The following is a 23993-nucleotide window of genomic DNA, read 5'->3' on the forward strand; positions in this document are numbered from 1 at the left end:
AAATAACAATGAGGTTACTGTTTATCAATATGTATACATAGATGCAATACAGTTCTTATTTGCATGTCACCTATAGACGACTGATAGTACAGTACCAGAAATGGAGAAAAGGTGGGCTGGAAGTTTAACCCATGTCTTTACATATAATATAACTCCTTCCTTTACATATAATATAATTGACGTGAGATACATTTGAAGTCGTAATATTCAGGACCCATATAAATTTCCATACAGGAATGAACGCAAGGCCAGAGCTCGTTGTAGTCCATCAGTGGCACACAAACTTGGAACATGCAATATAATGATACAAGGGGGCTCCGCCCCCTGCTCGCTTCGCTCGCCTACCCCCGGCGTTGGATATCCTGAAATACATTAGTCGAGCTTGTTCGTTTTGGAGCCGTGCCCGCTTTACCCACGGCATTTCAGACGCATGTTGTAGGCGCCTGCGTTCATTGATTTTATCCAGGCAGGCTCGTGTTTGTATATCCGTCAGTCGAGCTCGTTCGTTTTGAACCCGTGCCTGCTTTCCTTCCACAGTTTCAGACGCGTGTTTAGGCCCCTGCGTTCATTGATCTTATCTAGGTGGGCTCGTGTTTGGATTGTTAAACTGTATTGTGTTTGAATTTGGTGTAAAGCGTTCAGCGGTTTGTACAATCCCAAGCAGCACATTATTCCTAACTTCACTCCGCAGTAGTGCCACTCACAATATGGCGGTGACGCCTGCGCTTTCACTCCGCAGTAGTGCTACACACAATATGGTGGTGACGTCTGAGGCTTCCATACTATCTTTGTGGACCTGTGGGGCCTCCGTAGCCTCTTACGTGTGACTCTTGGTGCAGCGCAGAATCCTCTTTTTTGGGTGGTTGTGTCGTTAGTGGTAGCTATGGGCGCGTTGTTGCTTCATTTCTCATTCATGTTAGTTGAGCTCTTTCATTCTTGGTCCGTGACTCCTTCGTTTGCAGTGGATACGACTTCGCTTGCGGGTCTATGAGACGCGCGCCTGCGCAGTACGTCTCATGGTCCCATCGCCGTGTCCCTGCGTCCATATCTGGTTTATTCTCGGTTAGTAATATGGATCAATCAACAGGAGTATTCAAAGGGAACCCATAAAACTTGAACCCCCGTTTTGTTAAATATCTGAGTTCATTTTATCTGGAATATACAGGTTTTCTTAATTACCATGGACTTTATATTTGAATGTCTTCCTTCAGTTTAAAATGTACTAATCATAGGTTTATAGGGTGTTTATTGTCAGGTAAGGGATCTGTCTCGCCCCCTTATTTACAGTTCATAAACAGAATATTATGAGAAAGTCCTTTTGATCATTTTGAGCATTTGACTGCATAACTGACACATGGATTATGCAACACCAGTAACCTCCATGGGGAAAAAGGAAAAAAAAAATCTTACATTTCTCACATTGTTTCCTGTAGTATAGCATTACTATTACAGTATATCATAAACTTTTTTTCTGTCCATTTTGCTTTAAAAATTAGATTAAATGTTTCTCAGCCATCACTACAAAACATACAGGGTAAATAACATATAAAAATCATTTTTGGGTGGAGTATTCCTTTGTTTCATCAAATCATATTGCAGTTATAAAAAAAAAAAAAAAGTCTGACATCTAAAATGAGAAATGGGCATTCTTCCCCCTATATAAGCAATAAAATACCTTGGGTTTTAACATAGTATTGTTTTCCAAAAGACTAGATGCTATCAGACTAGGATAATAGATTCAACCAAAAAGTGACATATTTAATAAAAATTCAAAGTGCTAATGTAATTTTTGTTATTTCTTCCTTTTGTTTTTTTACAGTGAAGTTGAAGCAAAGATTTCTGAATATAATCCTTAATCTTCATATTTGGCAATGAAAAACACTCTTAAATAAGATTTCAGAACATTGATTTATTTAATTTTGTTCTACATTGTATATATTGTGTTTTATTAAAATAAAATATATTTTACGTGTTTTAAAGTTTATTTCACATTGTACTTCTTATTGTGTTTTATGTTTGACAGCTGACTATATGTGAGCAATGTAGAAAACAATAGCTGCCTTTGGCGTATGTCAGGAGCAGAACAGACCTTTTACTTTAAAAATAAGGAGGGTTTTGTCCATGTAGTTATTTATTAAGGTGGGTTACCAACAAAACATCTCAACATGTATCAGACAATGATGATCCACTTTTAAAGAAAATACAATTCCACTTACAAAATTGTAACTGACTATCATGACCTTTCTTCCAATCATTACCCAGTGTGGCGAGCGGCTGGGGGCGGTACCCAGCTGGGACGCCCGGAAGGACCGGAGGAGGGATTACACCTCCTCCAGACCACAAGGGGGTGACTGCCCTGTTGGCTTTGGGGACCACAGGAAAGGAGCATGGAAGCTCAACCCTTTAGGGGCCTCTGGTCACCGCCAGGGGGTGCCCCAATGCCTGAGGAGCCCTGGCCCTCAGCACTTCCGCCACACCCGGAAGTGCTGGGGGGAAGAAGACCAGGGACACTCTGAGTGCTTCCGGGTACATAGCCGGCACTTCTGCCACACCAGGGAATTCCGGCAGTAGCTCATTGGGAGGCACCTGGAGCACATCCGGGTGGATATAAACAGGGCCGCCCCCCTCCATTCGATGGCTGGAGTCGGGAGTGGAGAAGGACAGATCTCGAGAGGAGAGGAGGCGGACCAAAGAGAGAGAAGCATTGTTGTGGGGCCTGGACTTTGTGGGTAATTGGTGCTGGGGCACTGGGTTGTGTGCTGTCTATTTGTAACTTGTAAATATGAATAAACGTGTGTTGGGGACAACCTACGGTGTCCGACTAACTGTGTCAGGGCTGTATTCCACACCAGAAAGATCCAAACTCGAAGTCTACGCAAAGTGAGGTAGTAACTGTAGATGAACTTTAGTTCACTGCAGTGCCCATGCAGAACGTCCGGGCCAAAATGACACCTGATCTAAGGAAATACAGTATTTTAAATTCAGACACTGGATTTGTGAGGAAGCTAGAGTAGCCACTGTGCTGCCAGTACACAATGGAGCAAAAATAAAATGCTCCAATTTTATTATTATTTCTTTTTTTATTTTTAATTAATTTATTTTTATGCAATGCTATTTTTCATTTATTGACTAAACCATTTCTCGATTAAATTCTATATGCACTTTCATTTTCCCCATTTCTTAGTTTTCTGACACGGCCTTCTATCTTTTTGGCCATTTTTAGAATGTTACCTTTAGAAATCTCAACGGGGTAATATTAGCTAATAAAATCTGAAGCCCTTATTTTATGCTGCACCTTTTGCAGTAACCAGTATTATCAAGTACTTAATCTGTTTTAAATTTGCAGAATGTCACAACCAATTTGACACACGCCGTTCACTTTGGTTTAACTTGTATTTGTTTAGGATAGCAGGGGTACTGGAGTACCCTGATAAAAGCCACACTGACACAAGGAGAATTGTGCAAACTCCATGACATGTTTAACAATATTACATTGAAGAAGTTCAGAGACTAGCACACACAAGAATGTTTCAGTTCAACAGATGTTTAACAAGAGTATGGAAAGGTGAGACTAGCCTTCTAGTTTTTCTTCAATTCTAGTGTTTTGTAGTACATCATCAATGCTTGTGGCCATCTTAATAAACATGTTAACTCCGACAGACCCTGTATTGATTTGTATGGTTTTCGCAAAATTATTGGGGATCTCATTACACCATTTGTTTTGAAGTGGTGCTGTAAAGGCTTAGAAATATTGGAAACTCCAATGAAAAAACACAACATAACAAGGGGTCCAAAACTGTCTTCCATCCCCCACAGTGTTGGTTTCCCATAAATCTTTGCACCAAGGAAACCCTAAACACACAGTAGCATGACACTGCATTCCTTTCCCTCAGAGCAAATCATGGAGTCGCAGAGTCTCTTTTTTGTGTTCATTAAGCTGTGGAAAAGCACCAATGGCTAAGTTAACACACTTTAATAAAGTATGGTGTTAATATGCAAAGAATTTAGCAATGTCCTAGCTCTTGATACTATCCTACACCATAATGTTTTGTGCAGTCAGAACTTTATTTCAAACTTAGTTTGTCTTGTACATATATCGCCTCTCTGTCCTTTGTTTGCACTCTGATCTTTTCCAGCATATCCTGTCCCACTGAGATGGGTACCAAATGTTCATTTTGGGACTTGGAGTTGAGCAATGGGATTATTACCCGAAGAATGCCTTCTGAGGAAAGTGATGAACTGATAGCAGACACAGCCGCACCTTTTGGGATCCGGTGTCGCGTTTGGAACTCTCTGCTCACCAATCCATGTTGATCCTAGATGAAGATATCAGAAAATGTAAGGACTAGATTATCCTGATAAATGCTTTTACACCAATTGTTTTTACAATGCTTTAAAGGGGCCAATCATTTCTTTTTATTCACTTTTCTGACGAGACAGTGTTTACCAAACTGCCAAGAAATAATTAATTACCAGGGTTGATTTTAACCTGTTACTAGTTGAAAGCAGCTTGTCAGGTCATCAGCTTGTCAGGTAAATGGAGGAGGCAGAATGCATGGCAGAAGATTTCTTTTTAATTCTGTGTTTATATACACTGATCAGCCACAACATTAAAACCAGTGAGAGGTGAAGTAAATAACGTTGATTATCTTGTTACAATGGCACCTGTCAATGAGGTGGGATATATTAGATAGCAAATGAACAGTTGCAAGCAGGAAAAATGGAAAAGTGTAAGGATCTGAGCAACTTTGACAAGGGCCAGAATGTGATGGGGGAGATGAATGGGTCAGAGTAACTCCAAAATGGCAGGCATTGTGGGAGTGTTTCCAGTAGGCAAGGGTTAGTACCTACCAAAAGTGGTCCAAGGAAGGACAACTGGTAAACCTGCGACAGGGTCAGGTGTGCTCAAGGCTCATTGATGAGCGTGGGGTGCAAAGGCTAGCATGTTTGGTCCGATCCCACAGAAAGAGCCACTGTAGCACAAATTGATGAAAAACTTAATATTGTCCATGAGTATAGGGTTTGCAGCGAATGGAGCTGCGTACCTGCCGACCAGTCATAGTGCCCATGCTGACCACTGTCCATCACAGAAATCACTTACAATGGGCATGTGCACCTCAGAACTGGCCCATGCAGCAATGGAAGAAGATGGCCTGGTCTGATGAATAACATTTTGTTTTAGATGTGGATAGCCAGTTGTGTGTGTTGCTTACTTGGGGAAGAGCTGGCAGCTGTATGCACTATGGGAGTCCTGTGCAGGCAGTGACCATGCAGTGGCAATTAAAAAGTGTTTAACCCTTGACGTATTCTTTCGTTTTTTTGTATAATCGTCCAACTTCCAAAATTTCAAATCCCAGATTCCTCGCAGGCAGCGACAAGTCTTGCTACTTTGACATAATGTGATAGTTACAAAATGTATTCCCCTTCTTGGACTTTTTTCTTATTTCAGTTAGTGCATTTACATGCACAGACGTATTCAGGTTACGACATATTCAGGATACGATGAATAGTCCGACTAAGACAGAAACCTGATTTCTTAATAATCCTTGTTAACCTGTGCAAGGAATCTTCTGGAGTTCTCCTTTGGCAAAACACTCCTATGTTATTAAACGCTAATCAGCAACTGTGAATCTGAAATTAAGCATGACACCTGTGATCATTTACTTGCGTTTTATAAATATGTTTAGTCAAACTGATGCTTTATTTATAGGTTTCTGTTGCCAGGTTGCATGCAGCTTACTCATTTCTGCTTGGTTGTGCGATTGTGCCCTGCGAGGGACTGGCATAACGGTACGTGTGCTTCTTGCCTTACACCCCGTGCCGCTGGAATAATAATGACACAGGTATTTTCACTTTAATAAAAGATAAGTATTGCATTAGGTTACTTGTGACTTTAAAAAGCAATCAGAGTACGTAACGCACATTACTTTTAACTGTTTCCCCTACTGTTCTCGATATTATGTCGCTGAGTTTAGCACTGTGCATTTGTCTCAAAAGCATAAATTTAGCAAATTTCTGAAGTACTGAGACAGAGTTTTTTCAGTCAGGTGAATGAATAATGCATTTGACACTGGAAATGTATTTTGTGGACGTAGATTGCATGCTCATTGTCACACATGTACGCTGCGGGGCCATCTTCATGGTTCTAGCGAGGTAAGCACTTGAACGAGAGGAGTTACTGACATTAATAATCTCCTTTTCCCGAACACAGGACAATGCCCTGACGAATCTCGCACCCTTTCTGGTCCAAACTATATAAATGGCGCCCGAACCTGGAAGGTGGCGTCTCCTTTGGACCCAGCATAATACGAGGAGAGTTCCAACTCATTCCAGCTAAAAGTTTAATGACCAGCGCTTTAAGAAGCCCTGATTGTTTGCTTGCCCGAATGGCTAATTTTCTTTATTTGTGTATTCTAAATGGGTTGGCACACCAACCTTTTTTCCGGCCTACATTGTTCTGCTTACCTGGCCGTGTTCACAGCAGACTACAGAACCTTCAACAGTAATCCAGTTACAGGTTTACATGACCACATAATCGTTTTTTTTCGCCGAGAAATCTACCTCTGTCAGCCAGGTTTCTCGGAGGCCAGTAGCACGATTTATCAAATTGGATATAATGGTTTCCATGGCATTTTAGAAATCAAGTTTCTGTGAAGAATTGGGTTATTGAAGCGCATGTGAATGCACTCATTGTGTTGCAGCATGGAATCTTAATTATTACTTGTGATCTTCATGACTCAAGTACAGGCACACACTCCACTTGCCGTGTTCTTATTTCATCCCACCTGGTTTAAGTTTGCAGATGGTACTAAACCAGTTGAAGAGATTGATAATGTAGAATCAGTGAATCATTGTAGTGAGGCCTGGACAGGATTCACAATTTGTAGTACATATCATGTATTATAAGTAAATGTGAAGTGAAAATGTACAATTTGAATATGCAGTGGGGGCCTGAAACTTGAATACAATGAGAAGGAGTCCTGGTGGACCTGTCACTATCTACATCCAGACAGTGTACAGAAGCAGTCAAATAGGCTAACAGAGTGCTAGGTTATATAGCGCAATGTGAGGGATACAAGACAATGGAGGTTATGCTTAAGATTTATAGCACACTAGTGAGTTCTTTGTGCAGGCTTGGTCTCCATTTTACAAAAAAGACATAGCACAGCTAGAGAAGGTCTAGAGAAGAGCGACTAGGCTGATGCTGGGACTTAAAGTTTATGAGCAATGAGGGGACATTGAAGGAGTTGAACCATTTCCATTTGAGCAATCTGAGATTAAAAGGTGGCACAATTAAAATTATGAATTAAAATTATACTTACCTGGCAGGGGAGATACCATGATCACTAAGGTGGTTCTCCCACGGTGAGGCTCATCCATTGCACTCCGGGTGTGCTGACCCCTGTGATTTCCCCAAACGTGGGAAACTCAACTGTTTTTAGGTGGAGTGGTGGCTCTGAAGTAGGCATCTGCACTGGCAATCGGAAGGTTGCCAGTTCAAATCCCGTAAATGCCAATAGGCATTCTGCTCTGTTGGGCCCTTGAGCAAGGCCCTTAACCTGCAATTGCTGAGCGCTTTGAGTAGTGAGAAAAGCACTATATTAATACAAAGAATTATTTATTATTATGAAAGGAAATAGTTCAGTGGATCTCAGCTGATATTTTAAAATGAGATCTGATCAAGAACATGGGAACACAATGGAAAATTTGTTAAAGGTAAATTTCCCAAAAAACAAACAGGAAACCAAAACAATGATACATGGAGCAAATTTCCTGGTATTTTTATAGATAGTAGAAGTTTGGGGAAATTCAAAATTATATAATTTTTGGAGAAATTAGGAGGATAGGATTGGTAAGCTTTGTTGGACTGAGTGGCCTGTCACATAAAAACTGCCCTAATATTCTAATGCTTCCATTCTAGCCAGGCTGATTTCCAACTTTGTAGATGTCACACCCCTCCGCTTCCTCAATTGTATGCCCACACACTGCCATTGATTTATGTCTTAATTCCTCACCTTCTTTTGTTCATGTCTCCCATGCACTTCCACAAAATCTCTAGAAACCTTCACACTGAGTTGATCGGGTTCGAAGTGTCTGACATCCATGCTTATAGTGAAGCTGTCTGTTTCCATTTGTGCCTGCATTCAATACAATAAAAAGGCCAACAAAAGCAATCTGTCAATGAATTGTTAATTTCTTGAGTTCCTTTCACAGTGGCAGTCATCATGCAGTTCTTTAAAGCAAACAGCAATGCATCCACTTTTATTTATTTTGTTAACACGTTTATTCAGTTCAGGCTTACGGATAGCTGGTTCCTATTCTGACAGCACCAGTCACAAAGCAGTAGACAGCCGTGGAAGTGGTTTGCAGTCTATAAAGGCCTTGACACATTAGATGACTTTTCCAGCTATTTTCAGCCGTAGTCTTTAATCTTTGTGAATCAGAGGCAGTTGACGGCACGCTCTCGTGAATGCCAGCCATGACATGTCCTGTGATTCACTCCATCTAGTCTGCAACTTGTGCCGACAAAATCAGACTGTTTTGATTTTGTCTTTAGTTGTAGGGGTGGGCTCTGTGTGCATGAGAGCTGATGACCAACGAATGCTCATCTGCAAGTACAGTGTGATAAGGAATAAGGAACACGGGTGTTTTGGACCTCACAAACAGTACAGATGGACATCTGTCTGATGTCTTGTGCTTTATGTACCACAATAGAATGGAAAAGTGAAAAATCAAAGGGGCCGAGATTGTGGCTGAATTTGTCGCAGCTGTTAACCCTTCTTACAGTACTGGCTCTGTTAGGCAGCATTGGTTGGTTGTCACAAACAGGAGAGAGTTAGCTGCAATGGAAGGTTGGCACTCGGGTGATAAATGTGCCCACTGATTTACAGTTATATAAATTGACATGGTACAGCGATGAGATCGGCAACTGCAGTCCGCAAGTCTGACTTACCCTATGACTAGAAATTGCACAATGTGACATCAGCTTAACAGAGCACACTCACACATACTTCCACATAGCATGTCATTTTCAAACCCGCTTAATCCAGTTCAGGACCACAGGGGTCAGTTTGTTGAACACAAGGCAGGATTCAGCTCTGGCCCCATTTACACAAAACCAGTTTAAACCCACCAGTTAACCTAATCAGCATCACGTCCCCAATAACTCTAAGGACTCTATTCATTATCTGTAACCAGATATGACCCATACAATAAAGCCATAAACTCCTGCTGAGATAAGGGGTGGCAGCTCCAAGTTTGGATGGACAGTGCTTTCTCCCTCCCCAGGGAATCTTCTTTGCATTCTGGAGTGACTTTGGGAATGGAGTCAATAAAAACCTTAGCTGTATTAGAGATGTGGGGAAAAAAAAAACAAGCAAACACAGTAGGAATGTGCAGACTACACACTGACTGAGCAGAAGGTTTGAACCCAGGGTACTGAGGGCAGTACATTAACCATTACAGCATGATGCTGAATTAGAGTCACCAGTAACCCAACCAGCAAGTTTTTGGAATATGAAAAGAAAATCCACTGTAAAAGAAGCCCGGATGCAGACAGATACTGAGACAGCCAGATATGCAAAAAACACTCAATTTATTTTGTTTTCTCACTGCACAGTCCTTTGCACCTCACACACGGTGCACAACCCACCAGCACTATTGCTCACAGTCTTTTCTTTCCTTCTTCTCTTCCGTCCTCACTCCTCCACTCACAAGCTCCATCCTCTTCTACCTGACTCCGGCTGGAGTGAGGCGGCCCCTTTTATGTGCCTTTGGTTCCTCTTCCGGTAGCACTTCCTAGTGTGACGGAAGTGCTGCCATCCAGGGCTCCGGGATCATCCAGGCACCCCCTTGGCTGTGGCCAAGGACTGAAACAGGGTTGAGCTTCCAAGCTCCCAATCCATGGCCCTGATGTAATCCAGGGGGGCTGCTCTTGTGCCCGGGGAAGATATTGCGCCTCTCCCGGACCTTCCCTTCTCCAGGCATCCCGGTGGGGCATCAAAGGCACCTGGGGTGCTTCTGGGTGCCCATGCAACACTTTCGCCACACCAGGAGGTGCTGCAGGAAGTTCATCAGGGCGCACCTGGAGCACATCCATGTACAACGTAAAAGGGGCAACTTCACTCCATTCAGAGGGCCAGAGTCGGGTGGAAGGAAAGAAGAGAAAGAGAGGACTGTAAGTCTATTGTGGTGGTTGGTGCACTGTGTGTTGTCAGTAATTTTCCCACCCACTATATCCTAAAACAGGGTCACGGGGGTCTGCTGGAGCCAATCCCAGCCAACATAGGGCGCAAGGCAGGAACAAATCCCGGGACTGTGTGTTGTGCAGAAGAAAAATAAACGTGTGTGTTTTAGACTTGGCTGTCTCCGTATCTGTCTGTATCCGGGCTACTCATTTCACACCACACAGACATCGGGAGGCTTTGCAAACTGCTCACAGATCATGTCCAGGTTAGGATTTGAAACCAGGATTGAGGAAGTGTGATGGAGTAGCATGTTCCATTGTGATACCCCAGGAACAACAGAGTATGATATAATAGAAAAAGAAAATGGAGACAATGTGACTTCCCAACAGAAAACAAACTTACATGAAAATAACATTAAATAACAGCCACCATGACTTTATAATAGGAAGATCTTACCAAACCAATCTTTTAGATTTTTTAGAAAAACCAAATGGGATTATTGACACAAAACATTCAACATAATTTACTTAGACTTTCAAGAAGCCTTTGTCTCAGTCCTACACTGAAGATAAATTCCAAAACGAGAAACTGTAGGCATCAGAGAGAGCCTGCAAAATTAGGTCCCAAGTTGCTTAACCGCCAGGAGACAAAGAGTACAGATAAGAGGAGACTGGAGTGAGGTCATCAGTGGAAGGGGTCTGTCCTTGGACCCTTACTTTTCGCTGACTGACATTAATGACATTCAGTATGATTAGTAAACTTGTGAAATTTGTGGATGATCCTAAAATTAGAGGAATGGCAGACAGGTTAGGAGCATATGCTGACAGCATGTTGCTGCACCCACCACATGACAGACCACCTGGATTGGGACCCGGGTGCAGCGGGTGACACCTCAGCACCACATTAGAACACAGTATGAGGTTTTTTACGATGGCTGCAGTGCCAGTGCTGCCACCAACCCCCCAAGTTTTCCCTGTGAGTTGGAGAACCTGCTTGCAAGGCTGGATGCAGGTTAACGACGATTTGGACAAGCGTCAGAACTGGGTGAACACCTGGAAGATGAAGTTTAATGTAGAAAAGTGCTACATGTGGGCAAAAGAAATGTCAGTTATATATACAAGATGGGAGACAGTGTCCTACAGGAAGCAGCCTCTGAAAAGGATTTAGAGGTTGACATTGATGCAGTTTTCATGATCCAAGCAATGCACAGAAGCAATTAAAAAGGCAAATAAAATGTTAGGTAACATCGTAAACACTGTTGAATATAAAATGTAAGAGCCAAATCCTTTAAGTTAATGTTAATGGTAAATTTATCTTAGTTTGCTGGGTTTTGAATTTGAATCTAAAATAGATAACATAACGTAGATAATGGAAGATTCAGTTTATCCCCCCTGTAAGTTAAAGAAAATAGAATGTTTGTAATGTGTGACAGTAGAATACCCTTAGAATGAAGTTAGTCAGCTAGAGAGAAACATGAACTGCTGGACAGACAGGCAGGCATTAAGGGCATAGAGTATTTTCTGATCGTTATGTTTGTTTTGTACTTAAGGTATTGTGAGATTTTTGAGACCCCCAACCACCCACCAACTCCTCTGCGCGCCGACATTCTATTAACGTAGACAACGATTGGTTTGCATTCTCACAGGGTAACGTGTCTGTTGCCTTATGGGTGATACAGGGAACGTCTAAAACGGGCCGCTGACCTGGCCTTGGGCTCACTGTCTGTCGTCTCTCTGGTGCAGGAAGGCTATCTGGTTTTTTTTTCTCATCTTCGAAGGGATGACGTCATCGTCACTGCTGCCATTATGCGTGTGTTTGAGTGACGGCTCCCACTTGAATAAATACTTTGAGAATATTCCTGTCTTCACAACTATAAAGCTGATTTTTTCAGAAACCTGGATTCCCCTCCTTCTCTCTTTTGGAAGTCTGTGAGCCACACATCACAGTATGTAGATGTGGTGGATGAGATAACATATACAAACTTGAGATAACAACTACAAACTAGATATTTAATCCACAGAATACCATGTTTCCATTTTTCCTCCCTTTTTTGTGTGTATTACCAATTTTTTCCCTTATTTTTTGTTTGATGTGTTTGCTTCGAATGTCATTTCTTCTTCTTTCATGCTGGTCCAGTTAGGGGTCACCACAGTGGATCATCTTTTTGCATACTTTCCTATCCTCTCCGTCTTGTTCTGTTATATTCACCATAGTCATGTTCTCTTTCACCACATCCATAAACCTTCTCTTAGGCCTTCCTCTGTTCCTCTTGCCTGGCAGCTGTATCCTTAGCATCATTCTCCCAATATACCCAGCATCTCTCCTCTGCACATGTCCAAACCAACACAATCTCGCCTCTCTGACTTTGTCTCTAAGCCGTCCAACTTGAGCTGACCCTCTAATGTCCTCATTTCTAATCCTGTCCATCCTCGTCACACCCAATGCAAATCTTAGCATCTTTAACTCTGCCACCTCCAGCTCTGTCTCCTGCTTTCTGGTCAGTGCCACCGTCTCCAACCCATATAACATAGCTGGTCTCACTACCATCCTGTAGACCTTCCCTTTCACTCTTGCTGATACCCGTTTGTCACAAATTACTCCTGACACTCTTCTCCACTCATTCCACCCTGCCTGCACTCTCTTTTTCACCTCTCTTCCACAATCCCCATTACTCTGTACTGTTGATCCCAAGTATTTAAACTCATCCACCTGCGCCAACTCTACTCCCTGCATCCTCACCATTCCACTGACCTCCCTCTCATTCACACACATGTATTCTGTCATGGTGGTCTCACTTCATTCCTCTCCTCTCTAGAGGATATCTCCATCTCTCCAGGGTCTCCTCTAAAATCTTTAAATGGAAGACACTTGGACTGTGGAGTTTTTATCTACAGCGAGTCATATTGGTGCTGGAATGCTTGTCTGGTAGCTGCATTTGAACTATTTTGAACTGTTTGGAAACCCTCAACAAGCGCAACTACATAAATCAAGGGATGTAATACTCAAACAATATCTTGCACCAGGCCACATTTGGAGCATTGTGCGAATGTCTGGTCACCACCTTGCAAGAAAGACATAGCAGCACTTGAAGCAGTGCAATAGAAAATAGTCAAGTTCATCCCATGACTTGTGCTGTGTTTCATTTAACCTGGGAAGTCAGACTTTTTCAGGTTTCAAGTAGGACATTTTTCACAAATTGGATTTCCTACTCAGAAAGTCGGGAGAGCCTCACCAACCCCATCCTCAAGATAGCTGCACTGTGCATCAGCAGCAATGAAAACTGAGGTATTAAACCATTTATTAGCACTTCTGCCTATCTGTGTTTCATTAAATCAGTTGAACACACAGTACTGTCCAACTTCTATATGTGGAAATGTTGCTACGGTGTTTCGATGCGTGAAACACTCGCGTAATGTGTTGTTATCCACTTGTTCAGTAGTTGTTTGTGTCTGAAAAGAGCAAGCACACCTAATTTTCCTGCATTCATCTAGACTGGTTTTCTGAATATTTTACTGCAACGCAGTGTCACACATGTGCGAGTAGGAGGAAGCTGAGTGGACCGAAAGAAGGTAATTCCATGCCAGGCCAGGGGGCAGTAGGGTACACTAAACCTTTCTCTATTTTCTCTGCACACCAAACACGGGAAATCCTGCCTGATTTCTCATACAAGACATCACTTCTGGTTCCGACTCCCAATAAGACGGCACTTTCGGTCCCAGGTCCAAGAATGATGTCACTTCCGGTTTCGGGCCCCAAGAGTGATGTCACTTCTGGTTCTGGTTGCCTTTAAAGCTGCCATCTTTGCCACTACTCATCAGTTCATGTTGAGAACTCATCCTGAGCGCATCTGTGCAATTTCAATTAACCTTTGCAGCTAGGTATAATATATGGGTGGGTGCCCCAAATCTTTTTGTGTGCCCGAGGGTGACTTCTTTCACAGCAGTTACCTTGAGTGTGACATCATTCCCTGCTCTGACATCTCAGCTTCTGAGGTAAATGGAAGGCAGCATTAAGGACATGTCTGAGAGTTGAGCCTGTTTGGTCTCCAGCAGAGGAGACTGTGGGGGGTCTTAATCCAGCTCTTCAAAACACTCAAAGGCATTGATAAAGCAGAACCAACAGAATTCTTTCAACTTAATGGCGACTGACTTACTTGAGGACACTAATGGGAATTAAGGGGATGTAAATTTAGTACTTAGCCAGGGAAGTATTTCTTTACGCAAAGAGTTTTGAGGAACTACCAAGACATAAAATAATAATAATTATTTACATTTACATAGCGCTTTTCTCACTACTCAAAGTGCTTTACATAAGGAGTGGGGAGCTACTTCAACCACCACTAATGCGTAGCATCCACCTGGATGATGCGATGGCAGCCATTATTGCACCAGTATGCTCACCACACATTAGCTGTTAGATGGTGAAGGGGTGAGAGAGATCGCCAATCAGAGACAGGGGATGATTTAGGAGCCAGAATGACTAGGCCGTGGTGAGCAATTTAGCCTGGACTTTGGGATCCACCCCACTCTTTACGAAGGATGCCCAGAGATCGTTTATGACCACCGAGAGTTAGGACCTCTGTTTTATTGTCTCATCTGGAGGATGGCTCCATTTTTACAGCACAGTGTCACCGTCACTGCACTGGGCCATTGGAATCCACACACAGAACACAGGATAAGCGCCCCCTGCTGACCTCACCAACACCTCTTCCAGCAGCAGCCCAAGCTTTCCCACCCAAGCACTGGCTGGGCCTGAACTTGCTTAACTTCAGGTGGATGACCCGTTCTGAAGTGCAAGTGGAATAGCTGCTGAATCAGAAACCTCGATAACCTTTAAGAAATGCCTGGGTGACATATTGGGGGCATTGCGGCTATTAGCTAAACACACAAGTTTGATGGACTGAATGGTCTCCTCACATTTGTCAGATTTCTTATGTTCTTATGTGAAGAGATGAAATGAACGTACACAACATGTAAGTTGAATGGCAGTCTGAATTAGTGGACAGCATAGCACTAGTACAGCAGATAGAAAAAAAATAAATAAGAAGGGAGTGTTAAAGAATTAAAAAAAAACAACAAATAACAAAAAAGTGATTTCAGGGAAAAACTTGATAGAGCCTTTCTGGCCAATTTAAACTCAAATATGCTTCACAAAATGAAGCCAACTGCCTAGGCAGACAGCCTAAGACTTAGGCTTGGAAAGAGTCGAATTGAAGTGAATACCTGCCTGCATCTAGTGCTGCTGCAGAGATAACAATCAGCTCAGCTTACCGCCTTTATCTTCATGATAAGAGAAGACAATGGAGGGGGAGGCTGCTGTGGTGAATACCCTGGAGTTAAAATACTTCACATCCTCATGTGCTGCTTTCACATACAAATTGCAGGCACTCATCCAGCTTTTCTTCAGTTTTTGCCATTATCTCTGCTGTTAGTCAACCAAACGTAGTACAGTCGACCCCCAAAATTCGCTAAATTTGGATGTGGTCAAAAAAATGCCTATAAATGTATATTTTTATAGTTTAAACCCTAAATATGCCCCCAAAACAATTTCATTTCATTTCAAGCTCAGCTTAATACATTACCCCCAAAAAAAGAATGTAAAGGTAAACCCGCATACCGTACAGTACTGTACTGCTATGTCTGCCGCAGTGCTAGAATGTAAAATACCAATGTTACCCCTATATGTACTGTAATTCATGCAATCGTGTTTTCTTAGGTATGCGCTGTTGTTTTCTGTGGTATAAGTAGGGTAAATACAGTAATAATTGAATTTAGTAAAAATACAGTAAAATGTATAGGTACTCACCAATAATGAATGATATTGATTGAAGATGATAATGATGATGAATAAGCTGTGCAGTACGATGAAGGTATGTAATGAAGATAATGACTGCACAGCTCCTTCTTCAGGTGCTTCTGGAGGACTCGTATCTTCTGATGGGTCTTCTTCTGGTGGGGTTTCATGCTGGCTTTTCTTGATAGGTTTGAAGAACATTGTGATGGGAAGTTGCTGTCGTTGTTTTTTCATGGTGGTGAGGAGGGTTTTATATGTCTGAATGGCAGCATCAATGCCATTATTAACTTTGAGAGCCTGAACCATATACGGTTGTGCTTGAAAGTTTGTGAACCCTTTAGAATTTTCTATATTTCTGTATAAATATGACCTAAAACATCATCAGATTTTCACTCAAGTCTTAAAAGTAGATAAAGAGTGGTAGTGCTGCTGCTTTGCAGTAAGGAGACTATGGAAGATTGTGGGTTCGCTTCCTGGTTCCTCCCTGTGTGGATAGCGCTTTGAGTACCTAGAAAAGCGCTATATAAATGTAATGAATTATTATTATTATAAAGAGAAACCAGTTAAACAAATGAGATAAAAATATTATACTTGGTCATTTATTTATTGAGGAAAATGATAGAATATTCCATATTTGTGAGTGGCAAAGTATGTGAACCTCTAGGATTAGCAGTTAGTTTGAAGGTGAAATTAGAGTCAGGGTTTTTCAATTAATGGGATGACAATCAGGTGTGAGTGGGCACCCTGTGTTATTTAAAGAACAGGGATGTATCAAAGTCTGCTCTTCATAACACATGTTTGTGGAAGTGTATCATGGCACGAACAAAGGAGATTTCTGAGGACCTCAGAAAAAGAATTGTTCATGCTCATCAGGCTAGAAAAGGTTACAAAACCATCTCTAAAGAGTTTGGACTCCACCAATCCACAGTCAGACAGATTGTGTACAAATGGAGGAAATTCAAGACCATTGTTACCCTCCCCAGGAGTGGTTGACCAACAAAGATCACTCCAAGAGCAAGGCGTGTAATAGTTGGTGAGGTCACAAAGGTCCCCAGGGTAACTTCTAAGCAACTGAAGGCCTCTCTTACATTGGCTAATGTTCATGTTTATCAGTACGCCATCAGGAGAACACTGAACAACAATGGTGTGCATGGCAGGGTTGCAAGGAGAAAGTCACTGCTCTCTAAATAAAACATTTCTGCTTGTCTGCATTTTGCTAAAGATCACATGGACAAACCAGAAGGCCATTGGAAGAATGTTTTGTGGACGGATGAGACCAAAATAGAACTTTTTGGTTTAATTGACAAGCATTATGTTTGGAGAAAGGAAAACACTGCATTCCAGCATAAGAACCTTATCCCATCTGTGAAACATGGTGGTGGTAGTATCATGGTTTGGGCCTGTTTTGCTGCATCTGGGACAGGACGTCTTGTCTTCACTGATGGAACAATGAATTCTGAATTATATCAGAGAATTCTAAAGGAAAATGTCAGGACATCTGTCCATGAACAGAGAAGGTGGGTCATGCAGCAAGACAATGCAGCAAGACAATGAATGACCCTAAGCGCACAAGTCGTTCTACCAAAGAATGGTTAAAGAAGAATAAAGTTAATGTTTTGAAATGGCCAAGTCAAAGTCCTGACCTTAATTCAATGAAAATGTTGTGGAAGGACCTGAAACGAGCAGTTAATGTGAGGAAACCCACCAACATCCCAAAGTTGAAGCTGTTCTGTACGGAGGAATGGGCTCAAATTCCTCCAAGCCGATGTGCAGGACTGATCAACAGTTACCAGAAATGTTTAGTTGCAGTTATTGCTGCAAAGGGGGGGTCACACCAGATACTGAAAGCAAAGGTTCACATACTTTTGCCACTCACAAATATGTAATATTCGATCATTTTCCTTAACAAATAAATGACCAAGTATAATATTTTTGTCTCATTTGTTTAACTGGTTTCTCTTTATCTACTTTTAGGACTTGAGTGAAAATCTGATGATATTTTAGGTCATATTTATGCAGAAATATAGAAAATTCTAAAGGGTTCACAAACTTTCAAGCACAACTGTAGGAATCCCATGCTTAGATTCGTTGCCAGAAGCCTTAGAACGTGCAGGGCGTTTGGGCAGCATCTTAGGGCTTTAAGAAGAGCAAAACGAAAAACACGAGAACACTCGGTGAAACACTCGAGATAGCTACACGCGGTAAACTGTTATGATGTGGGAATGCTGGGCTGCATCTGCTGGAGATGCGTCACAGGGCAGCAGCCAATCGGCAGCAAGGAGAAATGAATAACGCTCTCAGATTGGCTACTTTCAAACCTCCCGCCTCTGAGTACAGGGGTATAGTACTTCACCATCCCAAGCCGCATTTTCCTGTACGGCTGCTTTGTGTTCTCTCTACAGTACTAAAAAATGTATACAGTATTATATTTATATGGAAATTTAGCTGAATTTACGTTAATGTTTATGTTACAAAATTATTAAATTATATTTTTAATAATTTAGCATTAAAATGCATGAAAAATTATATATTGCCACAAAAAAAGCTATAAAAAAATTGCAGAGGATATTTGCGGTTTCTGTGAACAGTTATTAGTGAGGTTCTAAAGAAAAATCCGCAAACGACTGAGGCCGCGAACTCTGAACCGTGACTTTGCAGGGGTCAACTGTTTACGTCTCTCCCCTCATCCCAGAGTTTGGGCAATCAAATCATACCTGAAATTCCAGCTTTTCTCTTTTCCATTTCTCCGTTGGTTATAGCTGTTTGGATTTTATGCTTTAATTGATTCTTCAGTAACAACTGCATTGATTCTGTTTCAGTTTATCGGCTGGGCCTTCTGTGTGTGTGCAGTTTGCACATTCTGCCTTTGCTTGTGTGGCTTTTCTCCCTGAAGACATGCATGGAGATGCTAAGCCGCCTCAGAGTGAGTGCGTCCCCATGTCTGGGGTTGGAAAACTAGAGATCCAAAGGTCGTGGCACCAAATTAAAGAGGGGAGGTTGCATAAGGTTTCCCCCTACCCATTGTAGTGTTGGGTTCCGTGGGGGAGGTTTCACTGCCGTCCATTTAGTACACGAGTACCAAATAATTGTTTAATGTGAGAAGATAGAAATCCTATTGTTAAAAAACTTTGAAAAGCTCATCTTTAAGCAAAACAAAGAACTCAATGTTGTATTAGTAGCTGTGATGAGTTGAAAACTAAATGATCAACGTATAGACCTCAGCATAAGGTTTGCAGTGCACCATGTGGAAGAAAAATGAGACTTACTGGTTGCGTAGTCATTTAGGGGTAGTGCAGTTATTGCGTATAAAGTGTTTTGTTATGCTTTCCACATTAAAATATAGCATCTACTTTATCTTAGAAGTAGTTGAAAAGGGTTAATAAATGTCAGAAACCTGTTGAGGCACATCAGGAAACCAAAAATAGATCAAGTGGACAACAAAGAACAACAAGGTTGGCCGTGTCCAGATGTGGTATGGTGGGCAGAGACTGGAGGCTGTGATGGCTGCCAAATGTTCATCAGCTAGATGCTGACTTGATGTGAGTGAATACTTTGGTGATCAATTATTTATTGTGTTTTATATCTCTAGTTCATTTAGAGCTTTATGTGGAGATCTGTTTTCTCTTTGATATTACAGTACAATATCACTCTCTGTTGATCAGTTTCAAAAAAGCCAAATTAAATCTGTTGTGATTCACTGTCGGTTGGGGTGGTGGTAGTGCTATTGCCATGCAGTGAGGAGTCCTGGATTCACATCCCGGGTCGTCCCTGCATGGAGCATGCATGTTGTCCCTATGTATATATGGGTTTCCTACCACAGTCTGAAGCCATGCAAGCTAGGCGAATTGAACCTAGGGGTGTGTGTGTGTGTGTGTGTGTGCGCGTGTGCATGTGTGTGTGTGTGTGTGTGTTTTCGCACTGTGACTGACTGGTGGCCTGTCCTGGGATTGTGCCCAGTGCTTGCGGAGACAGACTCCGGCATCCCCACAACCCTGCTCAGGATAAGAGGGTTTGAAAATGGATGGATGGATGGATGGTCATTCAATATTGTATAACAATAAAATTTAAAAAAAAACCAATTACAACAATTTCTCTTCTGCTTTAATTAAACGTCCATGCCGCAGATCTTACACTGTGGAGATTGTGGGTTCGCTTCCCGGTTCCTCCCTGTGTGGATAGCGCTTTGAGTACTGAGAAAAGTGCTATATATAAATGTAAAGAATTATTATTATTATTATTATTATTATTACACTGACCTTAGCTGCTCCACTGTGAACTGTTGATGGAATGTTGAATGAAATCGGTGTCCAGCTGTATTGTCCCAGTTGGCCAGTGACCCATGGCCAGCTGTGAGTGACCAATCCTTGCCCAGGCCATGGGCTGGAAAAGAAGGATGAGGGAACTCTTTCCATTGTGCTGCTCTGATCAGTTCTGCTTGTCAAGAGGGAGGGTCTGAGGCTAAAAGACTGAGAGAAAGCGAGAGAGAGAGAGAGAGAGAGAGAGAGAGAGAGCGAGAACACCAAACACAACACCCAGTGTAATGTGACCACAGGCCTACTTTTAAAGAGGACATCAAGTACTCTCTTTTGTGAGGTAAAGAACTGACTGACTGCTTTATTGTGTTACTTCTTCAATAGCGTAGTTTTTTAACTCTCACCCTGGTCACCATCCATATGGACTTTGAACATTCTTCCCATCCACAGGTGCTCTCCTACACTTCAAACAATTATGTGTTCAGGTAATTGACAGCTCTAACCTGGCTGGATATGAATGTACCCTCTGACAGACTGGCATCCCATTCAGAGTGGGTTCATTTCTTATTCCCAAAATTACTGGGGTAGACTTTGGCTACCTACAACAACATAAAGAAATGAGGTACAGAAAAGGGATTAGAGTCTTTGCAGTTGGTTTACTTGCAAAAGCCTCCCCAGCCTTGAAGTTTAAGCAAAAACTTATTGCCAATATTTGACTTTGAAAAACGTTTAAGAATAAAGGTTTACAATCTGTATAGTATATAATAAAACTCTAAGGTCCGTGTGTCCAATCCCTCCGAGCAATCTGAGGAAGTACGACCTTAAAAGAGGTGAGCAAATCGCCTCCAAATGACAGAATCTGAGAAGAAGGCTTCACAGGAATGAGCTCGACAGAGGGGCTGAAGGTCAACAGAGGTTCAGACACATTTGGAAACAAAGGAAAGGCACTGAAGGTACATGTACGACAAGAGATAGTAAATATTCTGAGATAGTAAATATTCTAAGATGTATTCTGTTACTCGTATTTAATAGGCAACATGGGTAAGTGTTAAATATTTGTATTGGTGGCCTATTAAAGGGTAATGAAAATGTCAAAAAAAAATTTTAGAAGAGTTAGTTAGGTCAGCCATGCTACTAAATAGAGGGACCCTTAGTTTAACCAGCCTTCCATTTTCTTCTCAGTTTATCAAGTTCACGTCTGTCCTGGTAACGCTGAGCACAAAGCATGAAACTAATTTTGGATTAGGTTTTGGCCCACTACAGGACACATCTGAGTGTTTGGGATCTGAGACCGGATGTGAGACAATTACCAGTCCAAAGCTCACATCACTAGCCACCATACCACAAACACACTCACGTTCACTCATAATGGGCCAGTTTAGAGCTTTCCTTTGAGATGTTTGAAGAAAATGGAATGCCTACCATTTTTAGGTTACTAGTCAATAATTACCTGGATGCCTCTTATCTTCCTCCTGACATGATGTTACTGCACAATTGAAACCTTCTATGCACCAGGCCAGGTCCGTCTCCCATTAGAGTGGGCCATGGCATAGCACCCTTGTTTTCCTTTTATGTAACTAGTAAAGTTTGATCAGGTCCAGGACTTTTCTTTGTTTTTATAGGACCTTGTGTTTGTAATCTCTTTTTGGCCCTTTTTGGTCCCAAGCTAGTGGGCCACTGGGCCTGCCAGCACAGAAACAACTGCAGCACTACATGTAAGCAGTAGCTACTTATTTTTAGAGCACCTTAACGTGTTCTCCATTTGCAAAACACATTAAATAAAGTGCTTCTTGTCCACTTTAGATTTACTTGATGAATCTCTCTTAGTTGCCATTTAAAAACCTTAGTGTGGTAGAAATAAATAGAAAGTACGTATATATTAAAGAAGGAAAGAAATCAACCAGGACCTCTTTGAGTATTTAAATAGTTAATCAAATGAAGATCCAGGCAGGAGGAAGCTCGCTCAATGTGTCTTTTATTTCTTTTCAGCAGGGAGCACCCCTGTACAGCAGTCTACTAAAGGACAGTGTCTGTGCAGAGGTAGTCAGCAAGTGGTCAAAGAATAAGAGCAGACGTCTTTATTTAAAAACAACTGAATTTACATAACACTGCTGAATGAATGCACACAAACAAACCATCTGACATTTAACTGTGATTGGTTCGCTGGCTAGCATAACCATCATCTCGTTTCATCAGCTTACATGTCCAAATAACATATCTTAATAAAAGTCTCATTTCACTATTTTCTTGCTCCTTACAATACTTTCCAATACTTCTTGATTTCCTGTATGCGGGACATCTGTCAAGTCTTACTGGGTACATGATAGTCAGCCAACTTCTTGAACCATCACCCAGAACCTTCTTGTTCTTTGTTGTCCTGTTGACCTCTGTCTGGTTTCCTTGAACATGTTTTATGCTACTTCTAAGATAGATGCTATACTGTATATTTCTTTTTAATCTACACTGCACATCAAACCACTTCATGCACAAACCATCCATCCATCCATCCATCCATTATCCAACCCGCTATATCCTAACTACAGGGTCACGGGGGTCTGCTGAAGCCAATCCCAGCCAACACAGGCACAAGGCAGGAAACAAACCCTGGGCAGGGCGCCAGCCCACCGCAGGACACACACACACACACACACACCAAGCACGCACTAGGGACAATTTAGAATCGCAATGCACCTAACCTGCATGTCTTTGGACTGTGGGAGGAAACCTGAGTACCCGGAGGAAACCCACGCAGACACGGGGAGAACATGCAAACTCCACGCAGGGAGGAACCAGGAGGCGAACCCGTGCGCCACCATGCTGCCCCTGCACAAACCATGTTACCCTTAAATATATAAATTATTCTCTCACATTAGTCATCTGTAGTGGTAAATCCCTTACTCCCTTTTTTGTGTGTGTGTTTCGCATTATGTTAAAATTATCTGTTAATATTAATTTTTTGTTACTAATTACACTGGATAACACGTTTTTCCTAAGTTTTGCTTCCTGAAACATTTTTGGTGATTGTGATAGACAGCTCCAAGTTGAACACAAATATAATTTTAGATTGAATGTATCATGTTGGAACCTGCAGAAACATGAAATTAACATTCATTGAGTTTAGAGTGTTTAACCACTTAATGTTGCTGACACATTGCATTAGTTCAACAGAGCTAAACGTATTTGGCTGCTGATTTTGTTTGTCGGCCAATATTAATGGATTTCCCTTCTCTGATACTGCTTTTCTATCTTTGCAATGAAACCTTTCACCATGTTTGTCACTAACTGCACCAAGATTAGCAAGGAAGAAATCCAAATGTGAAAGCAGAAAACAAATCTTTAGCGACATCTTGCAGTTTATGGTTTTGTATCCTCGAAGCATGTTGACAGCCAGCAGGATGTAGTTTGGTGCTCTGTAGCTGACAAAAGATATTCTCAACAACATCCGTGAATGCCTGCCATGAGATTTCTGCTCCACTAGCAGATCTTTGAACTGCTTGTCACAGATGACATGTCTGATTTGTGGCCCAACAAAAATGCCTTCCTAAATCTTGGCATCAGTTATTTGTGGAAACACCTGTCCCAACTATTGAAATCCTTTACCCTCCTTTTTTATTGCTATCACAAAATTTTTCATCAGTCCAAGTTTTAGCTGAAGAGGCAAAACTATCTTTGGTGGGCCGAAAAGTGGTTTATGGTACACGCTTTTCTGCCCTGAAATCAACTGCCTATGTAGCGGCCAGTTCTTTCTTCAGCTTGGCTG

The 23993-nt window shown here is 41.8% G+C and overlaps 2 protein-coding genes and 1 non-coding gene across 4 annotated transcripts in view; 2 read left to right on the forward strand and 1 right to left on the reverse strand.

Annotated features, from left to right (window-relative positions):
• proser3 (proline and serine rich 3) overlaps positions 1-2256 on the forward strand; it is a 47434-nt gene extending 45178 nt beyond the window's left edge. For both annotated transcript variants that reach the window (XM_028823191.2, XM_028823192.2), the window contains exon 13: positions 1820-2256. In XM_028823191.2, coding sequence (XP_028679024.1) covers positions 1820-1856 — 37 coding nt within the window. In that variant the 3' untranslated portion in view covers positions 1857-2256. The remainder of the gene's footprint in view (positions 1-1819) is intronic.
• Positions 2257-3958: 1702 nt separating this feature from the next.
• On the reverse strand, positions 3959-20476 carry hspb6 (heat shock protein, alpha-crystallin-related, b6). The gene is made up of 3 exons (XM_028823479.2): positions 20237-20476; positions 8016-8138; positions 3959-4316 (listed from the first exon to the last, which is right to left on the reverse strand). Exons 1-3 carry the CDS (start codon positions 20390-20392, stop codon positions 4065-4067), a joined length of 531 nt encoding a protein of 176 aa, XP_028679312.1. The 5' UTR covers positions 20393-20476; the 3' UTR covers positions 3959-4064.
• LOC114668278 (U1 spliceosomal RNA) lies at positions 7315-7478 on the forward strand. The gene has a single exon (XR_003718867.1). It is a non-coding gene; the product is annotated as a U1 spliceosomal RNA (small nuclear RNA).
• Positions 20477-23993: the final 3517 nt, after the last annotated feature.

This window comes from Erpetoichthys calabaricus, chromosome 17, assembly GCF_900747795.2.
Source record: "Erpetoichthys calabaricus chromosome 17, fErpCal1.3, whole genome shotgun sequence".
NCBI classification, from domain to species: Eukaryota; Metazoa; Chordata; class Cladistia; order Polypteriformes; family Polypteridae; genus Erpetoichthys; species Erpetoichthys calabaricus.